The sequence below is a fragment of the Blastomyces dermatitidis genome (genome assembly GCF_000003525.1).
Source record: "Blastomyces dermatitidis ER-3 genomic scaffold supercont1.10, whole genome shotgun sequence".
In the NCBI taxonomy this organism is placed as follows: Eukaryota; Fungi; Ascomycota; class Eurotiomycetes; order Onygenales; family Ajellomycetaceae; genus Blastomyces; species Blastomyces dermatitidis.
The window spans coordinates 1927258-1948481 of record NW_025544783.1 but is presented as its reverse complement, the minus strand read 5'-3'; the positions used below and the strand labels follow the sequence as shown (position 1 = coordinate 1948481).

The 21224-nt window shown below is 47.6% G+C and overlaps 8 protein-coding genes across 8 annotated transcripts; 2 read left to right on the top strand and 6 right to left on the bottom strand.

Moving 5' to 3' along the window:
- Window positions 1-451: 451 nt before the first annotated feature.
- On the top strand, window positions 452-1691 carry BDCG_08124 (TOR signaling pathway regulator TapA; the record flags this gene model as incomplete). Its single annotated transcript, XM_045423902.1, has 3 exons — window positions 452-654; window positions 747-1023; window positions 1110-1691. The coding sequence occupies 3 exons, from the start codon at window positions 452-454 to the stop codon at window positions 1689-1691; spliced, it is 1062 nt and encodes a 353-aa protein (XP_045272740.1).
- A 113-nt stretch (window positions 1692-1804) lies between these two features.
- Window positions 1805-3140, bottom strand: BDCG_08123 (uncharacterized protein; the record flags this gene model as incomplete). The annotated part of the gene is made up of 5 exons (XM_045423901.1): window positions 1805-1810; window positions 1884-1967; window positions 2058-2649; window positions 2840-2849; window positions 2993-3140. 5 exons carry the CDS (start codon window positions 3138-3140, stop codon window positions 1805-1807), a joined length of 840 nt encoding a protein of 279 aa, XP_045272739.1.
- Window positions 3141-3460: 320 nt separating this feature from the next.
- BDCG_08122 (porphobilinogen deaminase) lies at window positions 3461-5285 on the bottom strand. Its single transcript, XM_045423900.1, has 2 exons — window positions 4621-5285; window positions 3461-4454 (listed from the first exon to the last, which is right to left on the bottom strand). Exons 1-2 carry the CDS (start codon window positions 4913-4915, stop codon window positions 3706-3708), a joined length of 1044 nt encoding a protein of 347 aa, XP_045272738.1. The 5' UTR covers window positions 4916-5285; the 3' UTR covers window positions 3461-3705.
- Window positions 5237-9537, top strand: BDCG_08121 (lon protease like 2, peroxisomal). Its single transcript, XM_045423899.1, has 3 exons — window positions 5237-6272; window positions 6357-8592; window positions 8689-9537. The coding sequence occupies exons 1-3, from the start codon at window positions 5807-5809 to the stop codon at window positions 8771-8773; spliced, it is 2787 nt and encodes a 928-aa protein (XP_045272737.1). The 5' UTR covers window positions 5237-5806; the 3' UTR covers window positions 8774-9537.
- On the bottom strand, window positions 9284-10708 carry BDCG_08120 (mitochondrial 54S ribosomal protein YmL41). The gene is made up of 3 exons (XM_045423898.1): window positions 10487-10708; window positions 10052-10342; window positions 9284-9945 (listed from the first exon to the last, which is right to left on the bottom strand). The coding sequence occupies exons 1-3, from the start codon at window positions 10579-10581 to the stop codon at window positions 9669-9671; spliced, it is 663 nt and encodes a 220-aa protein (XP_045272736.1). The 5' UTR covers window positions 10582-10708; the 3' UTR covers window positions 9284-9668.
- Window positions 10709-10799: 91 nt separating this feature from the next.
- BDCG_08119 (Atypical/RIO/RIO2 protein kinase) lies at window positions 10800-12641 on the bottom strand. Its single transcript, XM_045423897.1, has 3 exons — window positions 12480-12641; window positions 12232-12376; window positions 10800-12118 (listed from the first exon to the last, which is right to left on the bottom strand). The coding sequence occupies exons 1-3, from the start codon at window positions 12540-12542 to the stop codon at window positions 10986-10988; spliced, it is 1341 nt and encodes a 446-aa protein (XP_045272735.1). The 5' UTR covers window positions 12543-12641; the 3' UTR covers window positions 10800-10985.
- A 54-nt stretch (window positions 12642-12695) lies between these two features.
- Window positions 12696-16566, bottom strand: BDCG_08118 (26S proteasome regulatory subunit rpn-1). Its single transcript, XM_045423896.1, has 5 exons — window positions 16220-16566; window positions 16049-16113; window positions 15774-15938; window positions 13375-15693; window positions 12696-13303 (listed from the first exon to the last, which is right to left on the bottom strand). Exons 1-5 carry the CDS (start codon window positions 16359-16361, stop codon window positions 13277-13279), a joined length of 2718 nt encoding a protein of 905 aa, XP_045272734.1. The 5' UTR covers window positions 16362-16566; the 3' UTR covers window positions 12696-13276.
- An 8-nt stretch (window positions 16567-16574) lies between these two features.
- Window positions 16575-21030, bottom strand: BDCG_08117 (uncharacterized protein). The gene is made up of 4 exons (XM_045423895.1): window positions 19579-21030; window positions 18711-19503; window positions 18384-18635; window positions 16575-18305 (listed from the first exon to the last, which is right to left on the bottom strand). Exons 2-4 carry the CDS (start codon window positions 19336-19338, stop codon window positions 17056-17058), a joined length of 2130 nt encoding a protein of 709 aa, XP_045272733.1. The 5' UTR covers window positions 19339-19503; window positions 19579-21030; the 3' UTR covers window positions 16575-17055.
- Window positions 21031-21224: the final 194 nt, after the last annotated feature.

Sequence of the window (21224 nt, the reverse complement as noted above, 5' to 3'; positions counted from 1 at the left end):
TGTGTTTGCTGTCGTGATTAAAGAATATCAAAGCGGGAAATAACATAAAAATATAAAAATATGTTTAATCTCACTAGCTGAGCGGATACATACACCATATTCATCGGAATATGCACCTTATGAGAACAGAGTATGGCAATGCAGGTTAATAGTTAATGAAGGCTTGAACCGTGAAGTTGCCCCGCACATACGCACGCATAGTATGTCTAGACACATTTGTCACTGTAGACTGCCGTAATATTAGTTAACTAGTTACCTAGGTAACAAGGTTAGAAGGTTACCTAGATAACCTTCTAACTAACTCATCACATGACCCCGATCTCCCGCATGGGGAAAGTTCACAAGCAACAGCAGCTACAGCTACACACATTCTAACAGCGATATCTCTCATTATTAAGGACCTTCAACCTACCATTACCTCCCGTATATACATGTTTCAGTAGCTTAAGCCATGGATTCACAGCCCGAAACCCTCCACGCCCTCTTCTCCCGCGCAAAATCCCACAGGAAAGCTCTAGACTCACCAGAATCAGAAGATCCCCCACCTCTTGGCGACGTGATAGCAGAATTCGAGGAATGCCAACGGCGCATTGCCCAGCTCTCCCTCTTCAGTACCAATGAATCATTAGATGATGTTACCACCGGGGACCTACAGTGCGTAATCCTGTCTATGTTCTAAATTATTATTATTATTATTATTATTTTTATTTTTTTAAGGAGCAAGTGAGGCTAAGAAAATGCTCCAGGTACCTGACCGTTGATTATATCCTTGCCGATCTTCTCCAAAAGTCATACGACACCGACCGTCTTAAAAGTCTCCAGCGGTCGCAGGACGAATATGAAAAGTACCTAGAGAGCCTAGATCAATATGGTCTCCTCTCACCGGAGGACAAGAAGCTCTACGAACGATATACCGAGAACCCCCGCTTCTTCAGCATAGCTCCATTAAATGATGCAGCGGCGCGGAGAAATATCAAAGTATCCAGGTTTCGAGATGAAAAGGAGCTGAAGCAGCGGCTAGAGGTATATATGAACTATAATCCACTCCGTGTTTGTCTCTGACTCCTCCGCTTGTACTCGTGCTAAATATGACTTCAAAAATTGGGCAGTATCTTTCACAAAGCCAAAACAGCTTGCAAGCCGATGAAGATCTAGCTCGACAATTATATCTAGCTGAAATTAAACTCTATACACACCAGACATTCCAAGCCCTGGACATGTTATCACAGGAACTATCCATGCTCGCAAGTGCGCAGGGCGCCGCCCCACCCACCAATCCCGTTCACAATAATGATCCTAGACTACGCAGCCCCAGTGATTCATCGGGCTTTTCCGATCGATTGGATGTAGGACTCGCCCAGAATATTCGTGGGGGGAGGACAGGGCCTCTTCTAAGCAAAACCGGCGTACCACTACAGCCATTCGTTCTCACAAGTAAACGCACGGAAATTCGAAAAGGAGTTTTCCGACCCGGCCACAACCTCCCAACCATGTCGATTGATGAATATCTAGAGGAGGAAAGGAAAAGGGGAGGCATCATTGAGGGTGGTGGAGAACAATCCGGCCAGCCAAAGGAAATTGACGAAGATGATATAGAAAAGGCCGATGAAGAAACTATGAAAGCAAGGGCGTGGGATGAGTTCACCGAGGATAATCCGCGAGGGTCCGGTAACACCTTGAACAGAGGCTGATAACTGCGGTCCAAAGTCTTTTGAAGGTGCCATTGACTTTATTCCATTAGCCAATGTCGTCCTGCATTAGCTATCCAGCTATTCTAGGCCCCAGCAACGGAGGAGTAGTTAAATTACTCCTAAAATCGCGATACATTATCAGCGAATGGTTAGGCATTTTCACCACATATTCATGGAATGGAGTGCACGTACACGCAAGGGAAACTTTTGCCTTTCCAATTCTGGCCACTTAGCCAGGAATAATTCAAACAATTCGCGAGTCAGAATTTCATATCCCTTCAGCGGGAAAAACCCCAATGTCAGCTTCATGAATCCCTCCCATCCAGTCCAAACACGCAAAAACAGGGCAAGGGACAGTCAACACACCTTACTCCCAAAATGCAACCCATCGACAAAGAACTCTTTCCCAAACTCCGTCGCACCAGGCAATCCAGAACCCGGAAGCTTCTCCTGAATGTCCAACTCGTGGAATCCCTCCTCCATAACTCCTTGCTCCTTGCACTTGGCCTTCGTAACAGCGGTCCAAAAATCCAGTACCGCCACACGATCCGTTTTCCCTTCAAACTCCTTTCCTATCTCCACAATCTTTTCCGCAAAAAGGCGCTTTGAAGCCCACGTCTTGTATCCCCTGCCTAACTTTGCTATGGACTGCATGACTTCGGCGACTTCAGGAAGGTCATCAGCAGGCTCCATTCCGGGAGATGGTACGTCAACGGGTGGAGGAGTGATCAGTATGACTTTGGTGCTCTGTGCACTGGGGTGGTCCAGGATACTATTCACATAATGTCGGATGTGTTCTTCGAATTCTAGGAGGGGCACGTAAGGACCTGAGGATAAGAGACAGGCATCGTTGGCGCCTAGGAAAATGGTAATGAATAAGGGGGCGGGGGCTCCACGGTCTGTTATAACATTGATAATCTCCCTTTCAAATATGCGACGGAGGGTTTTTGTGGTTTGACTAGATTTGGGAGGGAGATAATTATTTAGATTTAAAGCAATTACATTGGAAACGAAGGGGCGTATGGATATGGGATGGAAGATGGGTATATTTGGACGAGTTAAATCTCAGCAGCACGAAGCAGGGCGAGCAGCATATTTGCTCCCTTCCTCACATAAGGGTACAATGGAACCACCTGGACTATGCTTACCCAGAATATCCTGCGTTAAATAATGAATCAGTCCTATACTAAAAACAAAAATTCCCCCCCCGCGATCGAAACCCTCTAATCCAACCCCCGGGTGTCCCCAATTTCGCTGCTTCCAAAAAAGAAATAGCGCGTAAGGCACATGCATACACACACCTTCATTTACAATCTCAACCCTCCCATGATAATATTCCTCCAACTTCCACGCAAACCCATTATTCGACTCATAGCAGGCCCGCTCAGTCAGCGAGTCTCCGAACAGATAGATGCGTGGGTAATCATTTGGTGTTGAACTTTTAGTCATTGTTTTAATAGTAAAATGAACAGTGGGCGGGTATTAAATATAAATACTAAACGGCGGGGGAAAGTATAAAAGTTGTTGATCGGAATTTGGAGGGGAGTTTTACGCCCAGGAACCAGAGAACAGCTGGGAATTCAGCAGTGGGAATTAGAGGAGATAATGGGAGATGGATGTTCAATCGAATGTTGTCGATTGATTGATGGTATTTAAGGCTGCTGCCGCTGGTCGTTTCAAGCTGCCGGTGTCGCATTTGAGTCACATGATAGAACTCCTTCCAGCAGGCAGAAGGCATCCATTCATATGAAAATTCCTTCCTGCTCCACGGTATGAGAATGATACATAGATGGCTATGGAATCGGATCATGGTCATTATCATAGTAATGCATTGTGGCGCTAGCAAGTGCTATATATCAAAGCTGAATCCTCGCTATAAATATCAGAGGGGAATTTTGGGGTATTGCACAGATGTATTGAACACAAACTCAATAGATATCATATATCAGATAACCGAAGAGGCTGGCTACATAAGACCTAGGCGGCCTGGTCAAGTAGTCAAATGCCCCCGCAGCTACTCCGCTCCCCATGCCTTCTTCCTCTTCTGCTGAATCTCCGCCAGTATTCTCCCAGCACCCAGCGTAACCAACTCATCGGCAACCTGCTTCCCAAACACCTCTGCCTCCTCCCCAGATTTAACATCCTTATCCTTCTCAATCTCCACAGCTTCTTTCCCATCTACACTCGCCACTATGGCCCGAAGCCTCAAATTCTCTTTGCCTTCCGAATCCTGCACCCATTCCGTCTCAACCCCAAGGGGCGCGCTACAACCCCCTTCCAACGTCCTCAGTAGGTTCCTCTCGGCCAAGCACGCAAGAGTAGTCTTCTTATCCCCGATCTTCTCCACCATCTGCTTCATATGTTCATCATCTGCGCGTATCTCAATCCCTAGCCCGCCCTGACCCACAGCATGCAGCATCTTGCCATGCTTCGAGTCGAGGTAGTAGGTGATACGGTCGCCCTGGCCTGTCCGCAGCAGGCCCGCTGCAGCCAGGATGAGACAGCTAAAAGGCCCATCTTCCGCATCGAGTTTTGCTAAACGAGTATCGATATTGCCTCTTACGTCCTTTGCTATGAGTTGTGGGTAGTGTCGTGATAGCTGCGCGATGCGGCGTACTGAGGAGGTACCCACAACGGATCCTGCGGGGAGCTCTGCTAGGGTCATACTTGGCAGGCCCTTCTTGATAACCAGCACATCTCGAGGATCCTCTCGGGGCATCATAGCACCGAGAATGCATGTTTCGGGGATTTGCGTTGGGACATCTGTTGAAGAAGAAAACGGATTGGTTAGCACTACTGGGAAGAAAATTGAAAATAATAATAATAATAATAATAAAAGAGGGACGGAAACAACTAGAAGCGAAGAGAGGAAATGGTAAATTCTTTATTTAAGAGCAAAGAAATAGGCAAATACGGGAAAACAACGCACCTTTCAAAGAATGAACAACAAGATCAATCTGTTTCGCGACCAATAGTTCCTCAAGCTCCTCCGTCCAGAGATTCTTTGACGTGAATTCGCGTAGCGGGGTGACTTTATCAAGGTCTGCTGCGGCGTCCTTGGTGAGGATGTTGAATTCGTATTGTGGCCAGGCGGCTTTCAGGGCGTCTCGCACGAGATCCGTCTGCACGAGAGCGAGTTTTGATCTGCGTGTGCCAATTGTGAAAGTGGTCTTCGTCGGTGACGTTTCCGACGCGGGGTGAGTCTGTGGAGGGGTAGATGTCATTGCTCAAGTGGTTGAGATCGGATATTATTATGTAGTTAACTATTACTGAAGTAATACAGGCTTGAGTGGAGGCATTAACAAGCAAATTTATCTATCAAGAATAGTAGAATATCTGTGGAGGAGTAAAGTGGGTATATTTCTTGAAGCGTTGGACTGGAATGTGATGAGCGTAACTAATGAAATATTTATTTTTGGATGGTTTGTTTAAATATTTAACATGCCGAAAAGAAATTCCGCCACCAAACTCTCATATTAGTTAGTTAACTATACATAACTACAAAGATACAATAACTTATTTACGGGGCTACCTTAGCTGAGATGGTAAAGAGAGGGTGGAGAAATCGCATATTCGACGCCAAAACATTTATCACAAGACAATAATAATAGTAATAGTTAATCTAGATCTACGGATTATTAACTTGTTATCGCCATCTTCACAACTATTCTGGGCTGTTCTGGCGCTGTCAAAATTAACCTCGGCACCAGGCGGGTGGGATAGCCTCAACTTCCTCCGCCGCCGCCGTCGCCGCCCGCCCCCAGCGCAACATCATAAACTCTTGTTGCTCCCATTCCTCAACTCTCCTCCCCCCACTCCCACCACTCCTCGCTGCTGCCACGGTGTTGCTGATCCAACAACTTTCCACTTCTCTCAATTGTCCTATGAGTGGCCGCTGCGCCTTATCTATTCTCCCGTGTTACACCTACTTACTACCTGCTCTCTTATCCCGGCTCTCGTCCCTCTCACAAGGTCTAGCTAGACCTTGCTAGTTGCCTCTGCTCATTCAGTTAGCTGTTATAGTCAACAAGGACGCCCTTCTCCGCATTTTTAGTGCGATAACTATCTAAACCCTCCTTCATACTCTAGAAGAAATCCATCGAGCTTCTGCCATCATGGGTACCAACCCGTCGAGATCAACAAACCTGGCTTTGCTGCCGTTAGCCAGAGATTCTGTCCTACTGCCCGGTGTCACCCTCCGTATTCCGCTGTCAGAGCGTCCTGATATCCCCCTGCTCCTTACCTCTCTCTTCAGCAAAAGCTCGTCGAAGACTGGAAATGCCACTCTTGTTGGCTGTGTTCCTCTCAATTCGCCCTTCCTGAGCAAGGATGGCAAGCAGCTATTGGAAAATGTGGACAGAGCGAGCACACGATCAACAGCTTCTAAAACAGTCGATCCAGCTAAGGCGTCCAGGCACGATCTATTCGGCTATGGCACAGTAGCTAAGGTAGCCGGCGTCCAGGGAAGACCAAACAGTGAGCCATATCTACTTGTGGAAGGCTTGAGAAGGTTTTCGATTCGCAAAGTTACCAAGGAGACACCCTTCTTTGAGGCGGATATCACGATGCATGATGAAATCGGTAAGCAGCCTGGTGCCCATTGTTCAAATACCGTCCATGTATATATAAAATCGCACATAAAACTAATAGATATCGAAAACATAGTCGCCCTTGCCACCGACATCGAAATCGTAACACTCTTCGACCAGGTCAAACGGCTGTCAAGAGAGCTTTTAGCTTTCCTCAGGCTCACGTCCTTCTTTTCCCACCAAGCCAACGGCATATCACCTCTGATTGCTCGACGGTTCGAACTTTTTATTGCCAAAAAGAACATTTCGCAAGCAGGAACACTCGCTGATTTTATGACGGATGTTGTGGAAACTACATTCGAAGAAAAGCTACAGGTTCTGGCTTCGGTTGACCTGAAGACTAGGCTAGAAAAGGTCGTTGAGCTTTTGTCAAGACAAGTTCAAGGCATGAGAAATAATATCAAGGTGACTTCCATCACCACATCGAGTAATCCTTCGAATTTTGGCGTTGATATCAATCAGTTGGACCCGCGGCAAAGAGAACTCCTCTCCAGGCGCTCTATGACGGGAATGAACGGGTTTCCACCTGGGATTAACGGAGGCATGGGGGATGGTGGTGAAGAAAAAGAACCGAATGAAATAGATGAACTCCAGCAGAAGCTTCAAGATGCCAAGCTAAGCCCGGAAGCTCAGAAGGTAGCAGATCGAGAACTCAAACGGCTCCGTAAGATGAATCCTGCCAATGCTGAATATGGCGTCTGCCGAACCTACTTGGAGAATCTAGCTGAGATCCCTTGGACTAAGGTCACTGAGGACCAATTGGGTATCGAAACACTCCAGAGAGCCCGGAAACAGCTGGACGATGATCACTATGGTCTGGAAAAAATTAAAAAGCGCCTACTGGAATACTTGGCAGTTCTTAAGTTAAAGCAAACTCTCAACAACGACGTTGACAATCAAATTTCGAAGCTCTCAACGGATTTGGACGTTTCTGAGAGCCGCAGCGAGGATGAAGCCGAATCTAAATCTGATTTTGACCGGGACGCTATAGAAACTAAGTTACAGCTTCTCAAATCAAAGCGTATGGCAGATAAATCTCCAATTATGCTCCTGGTTGGCCCTCCTGGTACCGGAAAGACCAGCCTGGCCAAGTCAGTTGCCACGGCACTTGGCCGCAAATTCCATCGTATTTCTCTTGGAGGTGTGAGGGATGAGGCTGAGATTCGTGGACACCGGAGGACCTATGTCGCTGCCATGCCTGGGCTGATCGTGAATGGGCTAAAGAAAGTGGGTGTCGCCAACCCAGTTTTCTTGCTTGATGAGATTGACAAAGTGGGCGGTTCCAATTTCCACGGCGATCCATCAGCTGCCATGTTGGAAGTCCTTGACCCAGAGCAGAACCATAGCTTCACAGATCACTACATCAACATTCCCATCGATCTGAGTAAGGTATTGTTCATCGCAACCGCGAACTCTTTAGATACCATTCCTCCGCCCCTCCTAGATCGTATGGAAACGATCCAACTCTCCGGCTACACAACCATTGAGAAAAAGCATATTGCCTCCCGCCATCTCGTGCCCAAACAGATCCGCACGAACGGCCTCTCGGACGGCCAAGTCCTCCTCTCAGACGAAGTCCTCGAGAAAGTCATCACAGCCTACACCCGCGAGTCCGGCGTCCGCAATCTGGAACGCGAAATTGGCTCCGTCTGCCGTTACAAAGCCGTCCAATACGCCGACGCGAAGGACGCTTCCAAAGAAGACACATACAACCCGCATGTCTCCATCGAAGACCTCGACGAGATCCTCGGCATCGAACGCTTCGACGAAGAAATCGCAGAAAAACACGCGCGGCCGGGCATCGTGACGGGTCTCGTCGCCTACTCCACCGGCGGCCAGGGTAGCATCCTCTTTATTGAAGTGGCTGACATGCCCGGCAGCGGCAGTGTGCAGCTTACCGGCAAGCTGGGTGATGTGTTGAAAGAATCCGTCGAGGTAGCACTTACCTGGGTCAAAGCGCACTCGTTCGACTTAGGATTGACCCACGACCCTAACGAGGACATCATGAAACATCGCAGCTTGCATGTGCACTGCCCATCCGGAGCGATCCCGAAAGATGGACCTTCTGCCGGCCTCGCACATACCATCGCCTTGATCTCTTTATTCTCTGGCAAGACGGTGCCACCAGACGTCGCCATGACGGGTGAGATATCTCTTCGTGGCCGCGTGATGCCTGTTGGTGGCATTAAAGAGAAGCTCATCGGCGCGCACCGTGCAGGCGTGAAGACGGTGTTGCTCCCTGAACATAATCGCAAGGATGTACGAGAAGTTCCTGCTGAGGTTAAGAATAGTTTGGAGATTGTGCATGTCAAGTAAGCTCCGACCCCGTTTTGCTTTTGATTTATTGAATCGAAATTGCCTCTTTTCCGCCATGTTCTCCGCCATGTTGCTAACAGTTTTAACCACAGGCACATCTGGGAAGCAATCCGGCACATTTGGCCGCATGCGCACTGGCCAGGCGAACACACGCCGATGCTTGAGAGCAGATTATAATTCCTCATTTTTTCTGACCCTGCGGTTTTACCGTGTGTCAGTCCTTCGTCAATGAAAGAAAGTATCCCACTGAGCAAGATTGCATAATTAGCGAACGGTGTTTGATCTTTTATTTATTGGTTCTTTATTGTTGTTCTTTCCTTTGTCATCCCAATTTGTATTCTTCCATACCCGTTTTTGTCTTTTCTTTCTATATTCCTACAGTACAAACATAATAAGCATTGATTTTTGCAGTGCAACACCCTACTCCTCTCCAATCCCGCGCCTATTTCGGGCTGGTTTTCAAGTTAATTAACCCCTGCGCGTTGCGTCATTCCCATATCTCGTTGAGAGAACGAGGATCCCTTTTTGTGACCACTATCCTAGTTGTTAGTTTTTTTTTTTTTTTTTTTTTTTTTTTTTTTTATGTTGTATGTATAAGTGTTTCTCCAAGTATGTAAGTGATCAATCAATGAAAGGGGTATTTTGGAAAACTGCTATGGAAGAAACGTTTCTGTAATGATTCTCCTGGTTAGCTTCTGAGGGTTTGGGGAGAAAGCGCGTGCCAGGGCCTCTATATACAGAGTTTTACGTCCTACAAACTTTCTGAAATTCCCCATAGTAGAAACATGTCTATTTGTATATCACACTAAATAGAAAATACATAACTGAAACCCATTTGCGGGTTTCCTCCTTTCTGTTCTCGTTTCATATCTAAACGAGGGAGAGACTTACACCTCGAACGTCTTCAACCCACGTGAAAGGATCTCTAAAAACAACAAAAAGCTGCACAAGAAAATAGAAATACCCAAATATCAACCGGTGAAAGAATGTTTTACAAAATAAAAGGAAGGGATCCCATATCCATATACATATAATTTCCCAACCAGCCTTCACCCCGACAAGGCAACTAGACTCACTTCCTCTCCTCCACAGCTTCCGTCACATCCTTCCCGTTTAATATCTCGGTAGGCGTTATCTTCGCACTACCCAGCACGGGTGTGTCATAATTCAACCCCAGCGCCTTCCAAGTCGGCTGCCACTGCTCCTTACCCTCCAGCAACCTCTTCGCCTGCTCAGCTATGGTCTTGCGCTTCTTTTCTGGCAGCGGCTTGTTCTTCGCGTCTGGCGCCAAGCTCTCTGACATTTCCTTTTGGAACTCCTTGGCTTCAAAAAACCTATCCTTCTCCCATCTGTCATGCAGTAAATGAAACAAGCAAGTGGCTGAGTTAGCGGTGGGGCTGCTTCTGCTAGCTGACACGGAAGAGGTAAAAAAAATAAGGGGCAAAAGGGACATACGCGGTATAGTCCTCCGGTTCTTCAGGCCACACGAAGGGTTCCGTCATCTCAACCGTCATCTTCTTCCTGGCCATTGGTCTCCGCCATTTGCCAAACCCGTCTTTCCCGCAAGGCTTCTGGCGCGTGACTTTCTGCTGTTCGACATAGCTTCGCACTTTCAATACGTCCACGCCGTAGACCTGTTTCAGGTAGTCTTTGATGTCCAGTTTGTTGAAGGTCAGTGGGACCCAGAAGGAGGCATAGCGCGGCGGGAGGAATGGGGTGCGGATGAGTGTGATCACGAAGTCGGGTCTGGGTTTGCGTTGCATAGGTTAGCTAGCTATCTCTAAAACTAAGATTTAGGTAGATCCTCCAGAAAACAAGTAGATATAGGAGCATTTATGCAAATAGGAATAACGGTGAATTCCTGGGGGTAGGGTGGGGATCTATACGTACAGATATATCTGCTTCCGTTGATCGAGCGGAATAGGGCGTAGGTATGGGCGAGCGTCTTGGAGGCGCTTCAACCTTTCTGCTACTTTTTTGCGCATGGTGACTTATTTCATTGGCGTACGGCTATGATAAGAGGGAAAAGAGAAATCGGGTCGGGGAAGCGAAGCAATTGGAGATAATCTTTCTCGACATCGAATGATATGTCGAATTGGGTCTGCCGCAGAAAGAGTACCGGATCGGAGACGAAAATGCACTATTGGCACGAAAAGGTGACCGTACAAGTTTATATCCTGCAAGTTAATTAGAGTACGAGTAAGGGGAATATAAAAAGAGGAATTTTACATGAAAACCCAAACAAATATTTTATTAGACCTGATCATCTCATTAAATGTTAGAGCTAATCATTAAAATTTACCCATTATGCATGCTGTCTGAAATCCAAACACCGCCTCTACCCATGATCCCAAACGCCGTAAGTGAGAGCAAAAGTGTATCAATATATTCATGCAGCTTGTGGTTGAGCCTCAGATATCCGGAGCTGCTCGATATCTAGTCTCTGTGTAGATTCGGGCTCAGGTTGCTCTACCTCAGTCTCCTTCGGCTTCTTCTGTATCGTGTTTCCAAAAGCATCCACCTCAGTACCCAAAGACACACTATCGTCCTCGTTCCCTTCCTCTGCCTCAGATTCCCCCTCATCCTTTTCGTCGTCTTCGACTTCATCCCCTTCCTCATCAGACCGTATGTCATCACGCTCTCCACTCCCATCCCCATCTCCATCGACACCCATCTCTTTCATATACGCCTCCAACTCCCTGGCCATTTTCCTTGAGAAACCCGACGCTTCAACCTCAACATCCAACCTCGCACCCCCTTTCTTTGTCCCTACCAATTTTTTCGCATCTTTAAAAAACGGCCCCTTCTCATCACTCACAAACCCAAACCTCCTTTGAAAATACCGTTTAATGCAGTGCACATCTCTGTCAAAATACATGTCGGCATTGGGATGATCCACAGACACCATCTGCGGAAAATCAATAAGGATGGGGATCAGATTGAGATTCTCTCCCTCCTCAGCGCCATCATCCCCTTCCTTCCTCTTCCCTTTTGCCACGTCAGACCCAATCACCTCCTCCTTAATCAAAATATTAAACTCGTTAAAATCACCATGTATAAGCCCCACCCCGGCCAACCGCAGAATCATCTCCATAAGCTCCGAATAAAGCCTGCCAGGATCCGGCACGGAGGAAATCTGTCGCAGCGGGAACGCGTCAATCAAACTCATAACGATCGTATGTCTATTCTGCGCAATGGGTTCGGGGACCGGAAACCCATGATCGTGTAGCGCTTTCATGAACGCAAATTCTTTCATCGCTGCGAGGCGAGACATGTACATCCATGACGCGGAACTGCGGTGGCGCAAGTAGTCGCGGTTGGTCTTGACGGTGCGGAAGGAGATGCGGCCCAGCCGGTGGATTTTGAGGATATGTTGTGTGCCGTCGGAGTTGGCGACGACGATGATATCGGATTCCTTGCCGACGCCGATTTGGTTGCCGACGGAGTATATGGATTTTTGCTTTTGGTGGGAATTTAGGGCGAGGTAGTCCAGCCCGCCGTATGTAAGGCGGTAGCCGTCGTCTGGTAAGAGAGTAGCCGCATTTTAGTTTAAGTGTGCGAGAAATAGACTCAAAAGCGGTGTAATTATGTTTTCAGAAGACCATGGCCATGCACATTGCTTATGCTATACGTACACCTCGCATTCTTAACCCTCGCTATCAGATTAATCTTCGCTAGATTCGATATGCACTTATGCACAATGCTTCCCCCGCGCAACCCGGATAGCTGGACGATTAACGGCGTAGGTACTACTTCATGATTCCGGCTGCCCATTTCAACCTGTGAGAAAAGAGAGCGAGGAGATCATCTTGTCAGTTCTAAGGTGCTAGGAGATGTCTATGAGACAGGGTGCGGGGGGAGGCAAGGCGGAGCTTAAACATACAGCTGCGAGAGTCCGGAAGTCCTCTGCGGCCAGATACCGCATTGCCTTTGGGTCGAGCCTCATTTTGGCAGGTAAGTGACAACAGTTCGAGTAATAGAGGGAAATGGGCAAGGTTGCTGTTCGCCTTTGCTTCTTTGCCCTTTTTTTTCTGGTTGCTTGATGCTCTTGGAGGGGGTTGACAAAAAGCGCAGCGAACTATCTTAGCCCTAAACCCTAATTTTATTTGCTTTTTTTCAGACAGGACAAAAAACATCCCGTTTATAAAAATAATTTGACGTTGATAATTATAAGTAGTTAACTATCAGACATCATGACAATGCCATAATTAATAGGAGGGCCGCTACTGGAATGTTTAAGGGCCTACCTTGTTATATATATATATCCTCAGCGGGCGGTCATGCTCGCAAATTGCAAGCTGGCCAAGTGGGCAACTTCTGGACTCTTTATCCTTAATTTACAAGTAGATTGGGGGGTTACAGAGGAGGTAGAAGACTGTTTGCTTCGCTTATAAGATCCTGCGCGCGGTGAGAATTCCTTCTTTCTTCTAAAAGTGTGAATAAAAACTGGACTTGAGAACACGAAGCACCAAGAGGATAAAGGAGAAATGAAATATAATATGATATGCCATTTAAATCGTAGGCCAACCAGTTGTATTTGGATTTTAGAGAGAAGGGCCTCACTCCCTAATGATGAAAGAAAAGAACTACCCATTACACGCTATACACACGGACAAGTAGATTCGGCTCGGAAAAAAAGAAACCAAGAACAGCCAGGAGAATCGAAAGTCGAACTTTTCCTTAGGCTGTGCTTTCCCATTCGGGGTTCTGTAGGGAGAATACCAAGTCAGATATGTGCATCAGTGCCTTTAAAGCTTAGGAGTTTATCTTTTGCTTACCTTTCGCAGAATCACGAGTCCCTCTAGAGTACTACTTAGGCTGATGTATTCTTCATCTTCCAACTCCGCCCTCTCCCCATACGATAGTAGCACGGGCGTGCTCTGCGTTTGCCATCCGGTGATAGTCTTGGGTTTACCTGCCTGGCCCACCACATCCACAGCCTGACCGACGCGGACGTTCACAGTAAGAGGCTTCAGATCTTCATCGAGCGTCACCAGGAATCGCGGGTACATGGCTGTGACAAGGAAGTAGAGGAGATAGTGCGAATCAGCGAGGATGAAATCTTTAGCGTCGATCATGGCTACAAGGACAGTAAGGAGGCCTGCGGCCGCCACTCGTGAGAGGACCTGGCGATCGGTATGGAAAGGGTTGACGGAAAGACTGCCCTTGCCCATATGCAGGAGACCCTGCGCAATGCGGACCATGAAGAGCGAGTTCTGATCACGGTGGTAGTAGCTTGCTAATTGTCTGAGGAGCTGCGCGAGCCGTGCATTATTTGTTCCGGCGCCAAGGAGACCCATAGCGAAAATGGAATTGATGGCGACATCGTTGTCAGTGTCATGACTATAACGGGAAAGCGTGTCGTAAACCTTCATTTGGGGGTTGCTAGGGCTGACCAATCCCATGGCGAGTGGGACCGCTTTCCTGATGTTTGCGGCGCCATAGTGCATAAGGTGCCCAAATTGCCGGAGGACCATATCTTGTCCAATATCTTCACCCATGGCGATGAGAGAGAGGCCTAGCACAGCGTATGATTGTACCAATTCCTCGCCTTTCTTCTCTTCCTTGTCTTCGATGACGTCGTTACAGATGTGCAGCAACTCTTGAAGCTTCAACACTGTACCGGTACCGGCCCACGCGCACACCGAAGCAAGGACAGAAGTAGGTTTCGCCATGGGATGGTCAATCGCCTTGAGGATATCCAAGATAACATCGACCTCTTCTTGTCGGCCAAAGTAAAGGAGTGCAAGACCAAGTGCCATAAATCGCGTCCATTTATCCTTCATCTGCCTTTGTCTCTCCTCATCCATCAAAGTGGTTGCAATAGCTTCACTAACTTGATGATTTGAAGAGCCGACGAAGATCATTCCCAGTGACACGGCTGCCATGGCCGATATCTGCATGTCGAGGGAAACATCCTCAACAATCGGCAGTAGAAGCTCCAAGAGCTCCTCCTTGCACGAGCCAGCATACGCTAGGCCGAGACCCATTATCGATGCCACTCGTACGGGAACACTCTTGGCCTCCGGGCCGACGGACTCACTGAGTAAAGCCATCGCGGGGTCCGCATCAAGTCTAACACCGGAATTGAGAATTCCGATACCAAGTAATCCTCCTGCCTTGATTTGCTCCTCTTCCAACAAAGTGAATTTGTCGATCTTATCCAAGCCTTCCTCCACATCCCACTGTAGCAGCATTCCCATAGACGCAGCGGTCGACAGCATGCCGTCATCTTTTGTTTTCCAGACCCAAGGGCCCTTATCGCCGTCGACCAGCATGAGTTTATCATTACCAAATCCAGCATTTGCGAAGGCGTTGACAAAGGCGCTTGCCAAGTTATGTCTTGCGGAATCCACATTAGTAAGCCCGGCTCCCCGGTTGCTTTCCAGATGTGTTTTGTAGATGTCCTCGGGCATCTTAGGATCTAAAATATTGAGCTCCTTCGCGAGAGCCTTGAAGTGGTTATGCAGCTGAATATTGTGGAGACACTCCGTTAGCTCTTGGCCTCCTTCTTCCTCCTCTTCTGGTGTCAATTCAAGCCATATCTGTTGTCTGGCAATAAGGAAGGCCATCTGCCTTCTGATCGCCTGGTCATTTGTTGCATTGAAATCTTTCTTGATAAGATCAAGATCGTTCAGCCGAATAGCAATAACGATAGCTTGAGTGAGCTTGTTATAAGTCACATAGATGTCATGCGCTGTCCGGAGGAACTGGTGGTCTTCGGGGTATGTGAGAAGGTTGACCATGCTGACCATATACAAGCAGACCCTCGAGTACGTATTCTCGTCGAGGAACTTGGGTATTTCCTCAATCATCTCAAGTTCACTCAAGAGGTCCACTGCATCTGCTTCGGCGTTGTGGGCTAGGAAGTAAGGAACGAGCGATAGTGAAAGATCGACCAAATCCTGCACATCCTTATCGTCCGTCAACCTATTCTGATATTCCTGGCCAATCTCCAGCGCAAGGTGGCGGATGTACTCATGGCCCCATGAACCCAGATCGTTCGATTTGGTAATGAGGCGATATTTGAGTGTTTCCAGCTTCTCTTCGTCACCGTATGTCATACCGAGGACTGATAGCATGTCCGCAAGAGAATCCTGTAGATGCATATATCGGTTAGGCCGAAAAAAAAAGTTCACCAGATCAAGGACATCCATTACGGAAAAAAACCCCGTACCTTATCATCGCCCGCGGGCCATTGTTCGTAAAGCGCAGTAAGCTCGTCATAATGCGGTCTAAGGAATTTAAGAGGTTTCGGCACAGCTGTCATAGAAGAGGTAGACGTCTTGATGAAGTTCTTAATCGCTTCCAGAGCAGGCTTATAAAGAGACGTATCGGGCTCCTAATATAATTAAAAACGCGCATCCGCGTGTCAGCTTGTTGATTTCGAAACGGGGTTTTAAATGAGCTCCAAAACCTGCCCGGCCCCGCCGCCGGTAAGTAGCAACTAACCTGTAACCTCTCAACGAGCATCTCAAGTTCATTTTTCAACTGTTGATCTTCTTCGCTAAGCTCTTCTGCAAAGTCCAATACCGGGTGTTTGTCAGCTTCCATTCGAAACAACATTAGGATTCCAACCTGACCAAGGCAAACAGAAGGGTATTCCTGCTCTCCCTTCCATACCTTCCTTAGGACCCTCCTCCTTCTTCCCATTCGTAAGAGGTTTCCCATCTTTCGCATCCTTATTCTCCCCATTTAATTCCCGGATATCGTCTACTTTTCCTTTGCCCTTGTCCGCCGCATTGGGCCGCTCATCCTTCGCCATGGCGCAGGGTCTATCTAGTATATCAAAAGGAAGAAAACGCGTTTCAGGGAATATAGCGGGTTAGCTTGTTTAAGGACCAAAGAGCGATGATAGGATTTGGAAGTTAGGAGGGGGATAGGCTTTGAGAGTCCGCTGGTGGTTATAAGGAAGGTTGGTGAGAAGGTGAGTTGAGAGCTTGAGAGCCTTGTCGGACGTTGCGTTGCCCAACCTTTCCAAACCGGAGCTCCAGCACGTAACTAGCAAAGAAGTTACATAAGCAATGCAAGTGGGTCACATGACGTGCGCAATTGCCGCTGCCTACAACTAGAAGTGTGCAGAGTTAGCTTTGCTAATAGGGGGATTATATATTAGGTATACGTGAGCAATTAAAGAAATTAGTCTAATAATATCCAGCAAGTGCCAGCAAATGCCCTTTGGAAGTATGTGCACTTTAGATTGATTGCAAAGGGAACAGATGATGTGAACAGAAAAAACTATGGACGGGAATACAAGACAACCACAAATTTATTGCCTATGCTATGAGCCACTTCTGAATTTCATATGAAAAGTTAAATAAATGAAGTAAATGAACAACCAAATAAATAAAATAATAATAGTAATAATGAACGAGGCATGCTGGCCAGCGATATATATTTTAGACAACCATAGTGGACAAGCCACGTATGGAATATGTTACAAACGAGTATACAGATTATCACTCAGCTCCCCTCCTCTCCTCGTCCTTTGAGCAGAATAGATCATCTGCCTTCATATCCTCGACCGCCTGCGGCTGCTGAGCGTGAGCATCACACCTGCCAATCCTCTCCCGGAATTCCTTCAAATACGCCTGCGTCCTCTCAACCAAGTCAGGGGAGGAGGTGTCTTTCCGCGAATACGGCAAGACATGCACAGGGGATATCTCCTTCGGTAATCCTGCTGGGAATAGATTTAGGAGGGTCGATATCGACGGAGATGTAGCTAGGGGTTTCTCGATGGAGCCTAAATCAACTTCCTGTGGTGGTGCTTCCATCGACGAGGAGCCGCCGATAAGCAGCTGGTCGGGTCCGCTGACCAGATGGTCATCGTCGGTTTTTTCTGGTTTTTTGAAGGTGGGATTAGACGTCTGTGGATCGGAGGCGTACTCCTCCGGTAAGCGGTATAGGTCGTTGTGAATAGTTGCTAGCACGGTGTGGGCGGTTGTGGTGGCGGGGAAAGAAGGATATAAGAGATAATAGCCCCGGGCACGGATTAGTTCAAGCATATATTCCATCCATGATGGGAACTTGTTCGAAATGAGATTGGGGTGTTTCTTTGGATCTGGACCACGGGCGGCGCCAAGACGGTTAGAAAGGAATGATTGGAATTCAACCCATTTGTCACCGAAATATAGAGCTGCGTTGCTATTGGGGGCCTGCCAAAGAAAGACTGGGATTTCCTTTTCGGGATCCTGAAGGATGTCGATACGGTCTGATTCGGTTGGTGGGGTAAACGGTTCATCATCGACAGTAGGTGCAGCAGACGGAAGTTCGAGGGATATTCCCAAAAGCGAGCGCAAGGGCTCCTCGGTGGAAACGGAATATTTATATTTGAGAATGGCGTATTTGAGGTAGTGGTAATAGGACGGTGCAAGATCCGCCTGGGCAGAGAGGACGAGGACATGTGAGTAGGCCGGGTCTTTGGGATAGACTGAATCGACCGTTCGAAGTGTTGCTTCTTGAGGAGTGATGCTACCAGGTTGTATTCGCCGTCGGAGGGTGACATGATTATGCGCACTATTTGGTGGCCATTTGAATGATTTCAAGTGTTCAAGCAAAGGAGGATCAACATTGTGTGGCAGCTCAATGGTTAGTCCAGGGGCATCACCAAAGTAATCCGCTCTTTGAAGAGAACGGAGTAATCGAGTTAGGGAGCCTGAGGAGGCTGGTGGTGCTTGCACGAGTATTTGCAAATCGACCTTGTTCCAAGCTGAATTCATAGTAAATATCAGATGCTCACGCCCTAAGGTATATTGGGATGTATTTGGGGATGGATTATTCTACGTACCTCCAAGTGAGCCAGAGTCCAGCTTTGACAACCACATGAAGTTGCTCGCACGAGCTGGAAGGCTAATATGAGGCAGGCCCATCCGGCCTGCTTTGACTTTGACCCCTTTCCAAAGGAAATCTTCCTCGCGTTTATAGCTGTGAGTAATCACAACGCTGGGACGGAAGACGTTGTTAATACGGGACAGCCCGGCGATTACACTCGATTCCATACGGGCATCGGTAGACTGAGGGGCATAGTCGGGACGTGCATCTTTCAAAATAATTTAGCAACATTCTACCCATAGAGAATCAAAAACAAGGCATTTGCTGCATCATAAAAACTCACCATGCCAAAGCAAGGGACACTCCTCCGCATCCACGCCATTAACCATCCGTATTCCCTGCACCGACACGTCGTTCCTCCCCATCACCGCAAAATGCACGTGGTTCAGCTTCTGCCTCGCCATCTCACAGGCTAAAGGTAGAAGGTCAGAAAGAGCCTGCAAATCCGCCGCCGCAAAGACCACGGCTTTAGGACGACCGAGAAACTCGAATCCTGGCACAGTGTACAACGATTTGGCAAGAGAGTAGAACTTTATTGGCCCACTATAAGAACGCGAGCCATCGCGGAGGATTTTGTCTGTCGTATCAGGAGGGGGTTCAGGGGGGGTTTCTGATGAAATGGAGCTTCCATCTGATTTTTGTTGGTCAGGGTCATCAGGCTGGGGCCGGCCGTTATTGAGCGCGTGGAAGGGCTTCGTCGCGGGGGTTAAATTGGAGGGGGGTATGGCCTTAAAGAGTAGATAGAGGATAAATATGCCAATGAAGGCGAGGAGAATGCGTCTCCTTCGGGGAAATTTCCATGATGATATGCCCGACCTTGGTTTGAACTGTGTGGATTTTCGAGCGCGGTCGTCGTCGAACTTTTTGCCCAGCTCCTCGTCGCCGATATAGCCTCTTCTCGGCCCAGACATGTTCCGTCCGCACTAGGAGTCAACGGTGTGCTCCACTGGAGCTTCGCTGGGCAGTGTGTTTCATTCGAGGTTATATGGTTTCGCAAGTTGATGGGTGATGACGCATGGTCGCCTTCGCTTCGTGAAATAATCCTTCTTATTGTAGGCGGGTGGAGGTAGGGCCAGCTAACTTCCACAGAGATTGAGGTGATTGGTGTGAGTTATTATTCAATAATGACAGAAAGGACTGTAACTACATACCAGTAACTGCAGTAAAATCTTTAGCAATAGTAAATGTGGTCTTCGGAGCTTGGTTGTAGTTGTTGACTATGTGATATTATTATTAAGCTATTTAGCAGGTGGAGCTTGTGCTGTTTCTGCCGATGACGCTGTTGGTCCTCTGGGAAACCGCCGAGCATCGCATCTTTATTCTTTGTTCCGGCAATCATCGCTGCTTTTCGATTCCATTAACAAGTTAACAACCAGCCTATCCACTTCACCCTCATTGGCAGGTCGTGACGCTGTATATTATTTAACTAATGAAATACATTCTAAATTTAGCCATTTTATGCTCTACATAGTACTGTACATACACCGGGCCATGTGGGACTCCCGTTGAAGCGATCTTTGATTATTCTGATATAAAATCAAGTTTGTAGTTCGGAGTATTGACGGACTCTCATTCTCAGAGTACAAGAGCAGATGTGTCTATCCTTCTCCTAGCTTGTTCTAGAAAAGGTCTGGAGTTCTATCGGATTCCCAGGTCGATACTACCATTCTTGGAGTGGGTGCTTGAAAAATGGCTTCAATGAGCCTGTTAGGTATTTCTTCAGGATTTCTTGATTAGGTCCGAATTTTAGGTGGGAAGCTCAAGCCAGCCCAAGTCAGTGACAAAGTATCGCTTGGACCGTTTGTGTCATGGCCCTCAAGGGGCCAGCGCGAAAAGGCGGGAGAGCGGGCGGAAGGGAGGCAAGGAGGCAAGGGAATAAACCTGCTTTTGAACTCCGTTTGGCTTGAGCACAGGATCGATCACTAAAAAATAACTCGATTGTTTGGACCCTGCCATGCCAGAAGCAATCGATGCTAACTTAACAGTGCTAGGGTTAGTTAAATAGCTAGCGAGCACGCTTGTTACAACCAGCCAGCTGACTGTTGCTCTGACCCGACCCGTGAGAGCAAAGAGCGTCAGTCAGGAGGGCGAACGATGGCAATTCGTATTAAATAACTATCCTTCCAAGTTAGGGCAATATTAACGAGGCCTCCTGCAAGCAGTCTTGCTCCTGTTTTGTAGAGATTGAATTGGCCCCATTATTCCATCGCAACATATGGGATGTTTGTGCAGTTTCTCTCACTTTCGAAAGCAACACATAAATAATTCGAACAAAGCAATGTTGCCGATATGTGCAACGGATCCCAGTCCAGAACAAGGTTGTGAAACGCGCCAGCGGGCTCGGAGAGAAGCCTTGTCTCCCCCGCCCTCCACAAGAGCTTTTAGGATTCCCCTCGAGAGGAAGTCTAGGGCCCGAGCACTTATCTAGTTCTCGTTTGCAGCGTGAGACTCCAGCTCTCCAGCTTCTTCCAGGCTGCGCAACACGGCAACCGAAGCAGCGAAGTTTTCCATTTCCTTGGCGGGGGACGTTTTCAAAGATTTCGATCTCAGACAGCAGTGAGAGGGCGCATACGCGGCCGATGAGCAATAATGTTGTAGTTGTTGGTATTATTAGTTCCTGCATGCTTGGGTAAAGAGGTTGATGTAGATAGCATTGAACAGCGAATAATAAACCCGTTTGGCCGCGTGTAGTTACTGATTTAGATATCTTAAATCGACAAGCAATGCGTATCATTTTGGATTGATATCGAAGTCTACGCTACGTCTTCTGTCGTCTCCGCGATCATAAATCATAAAT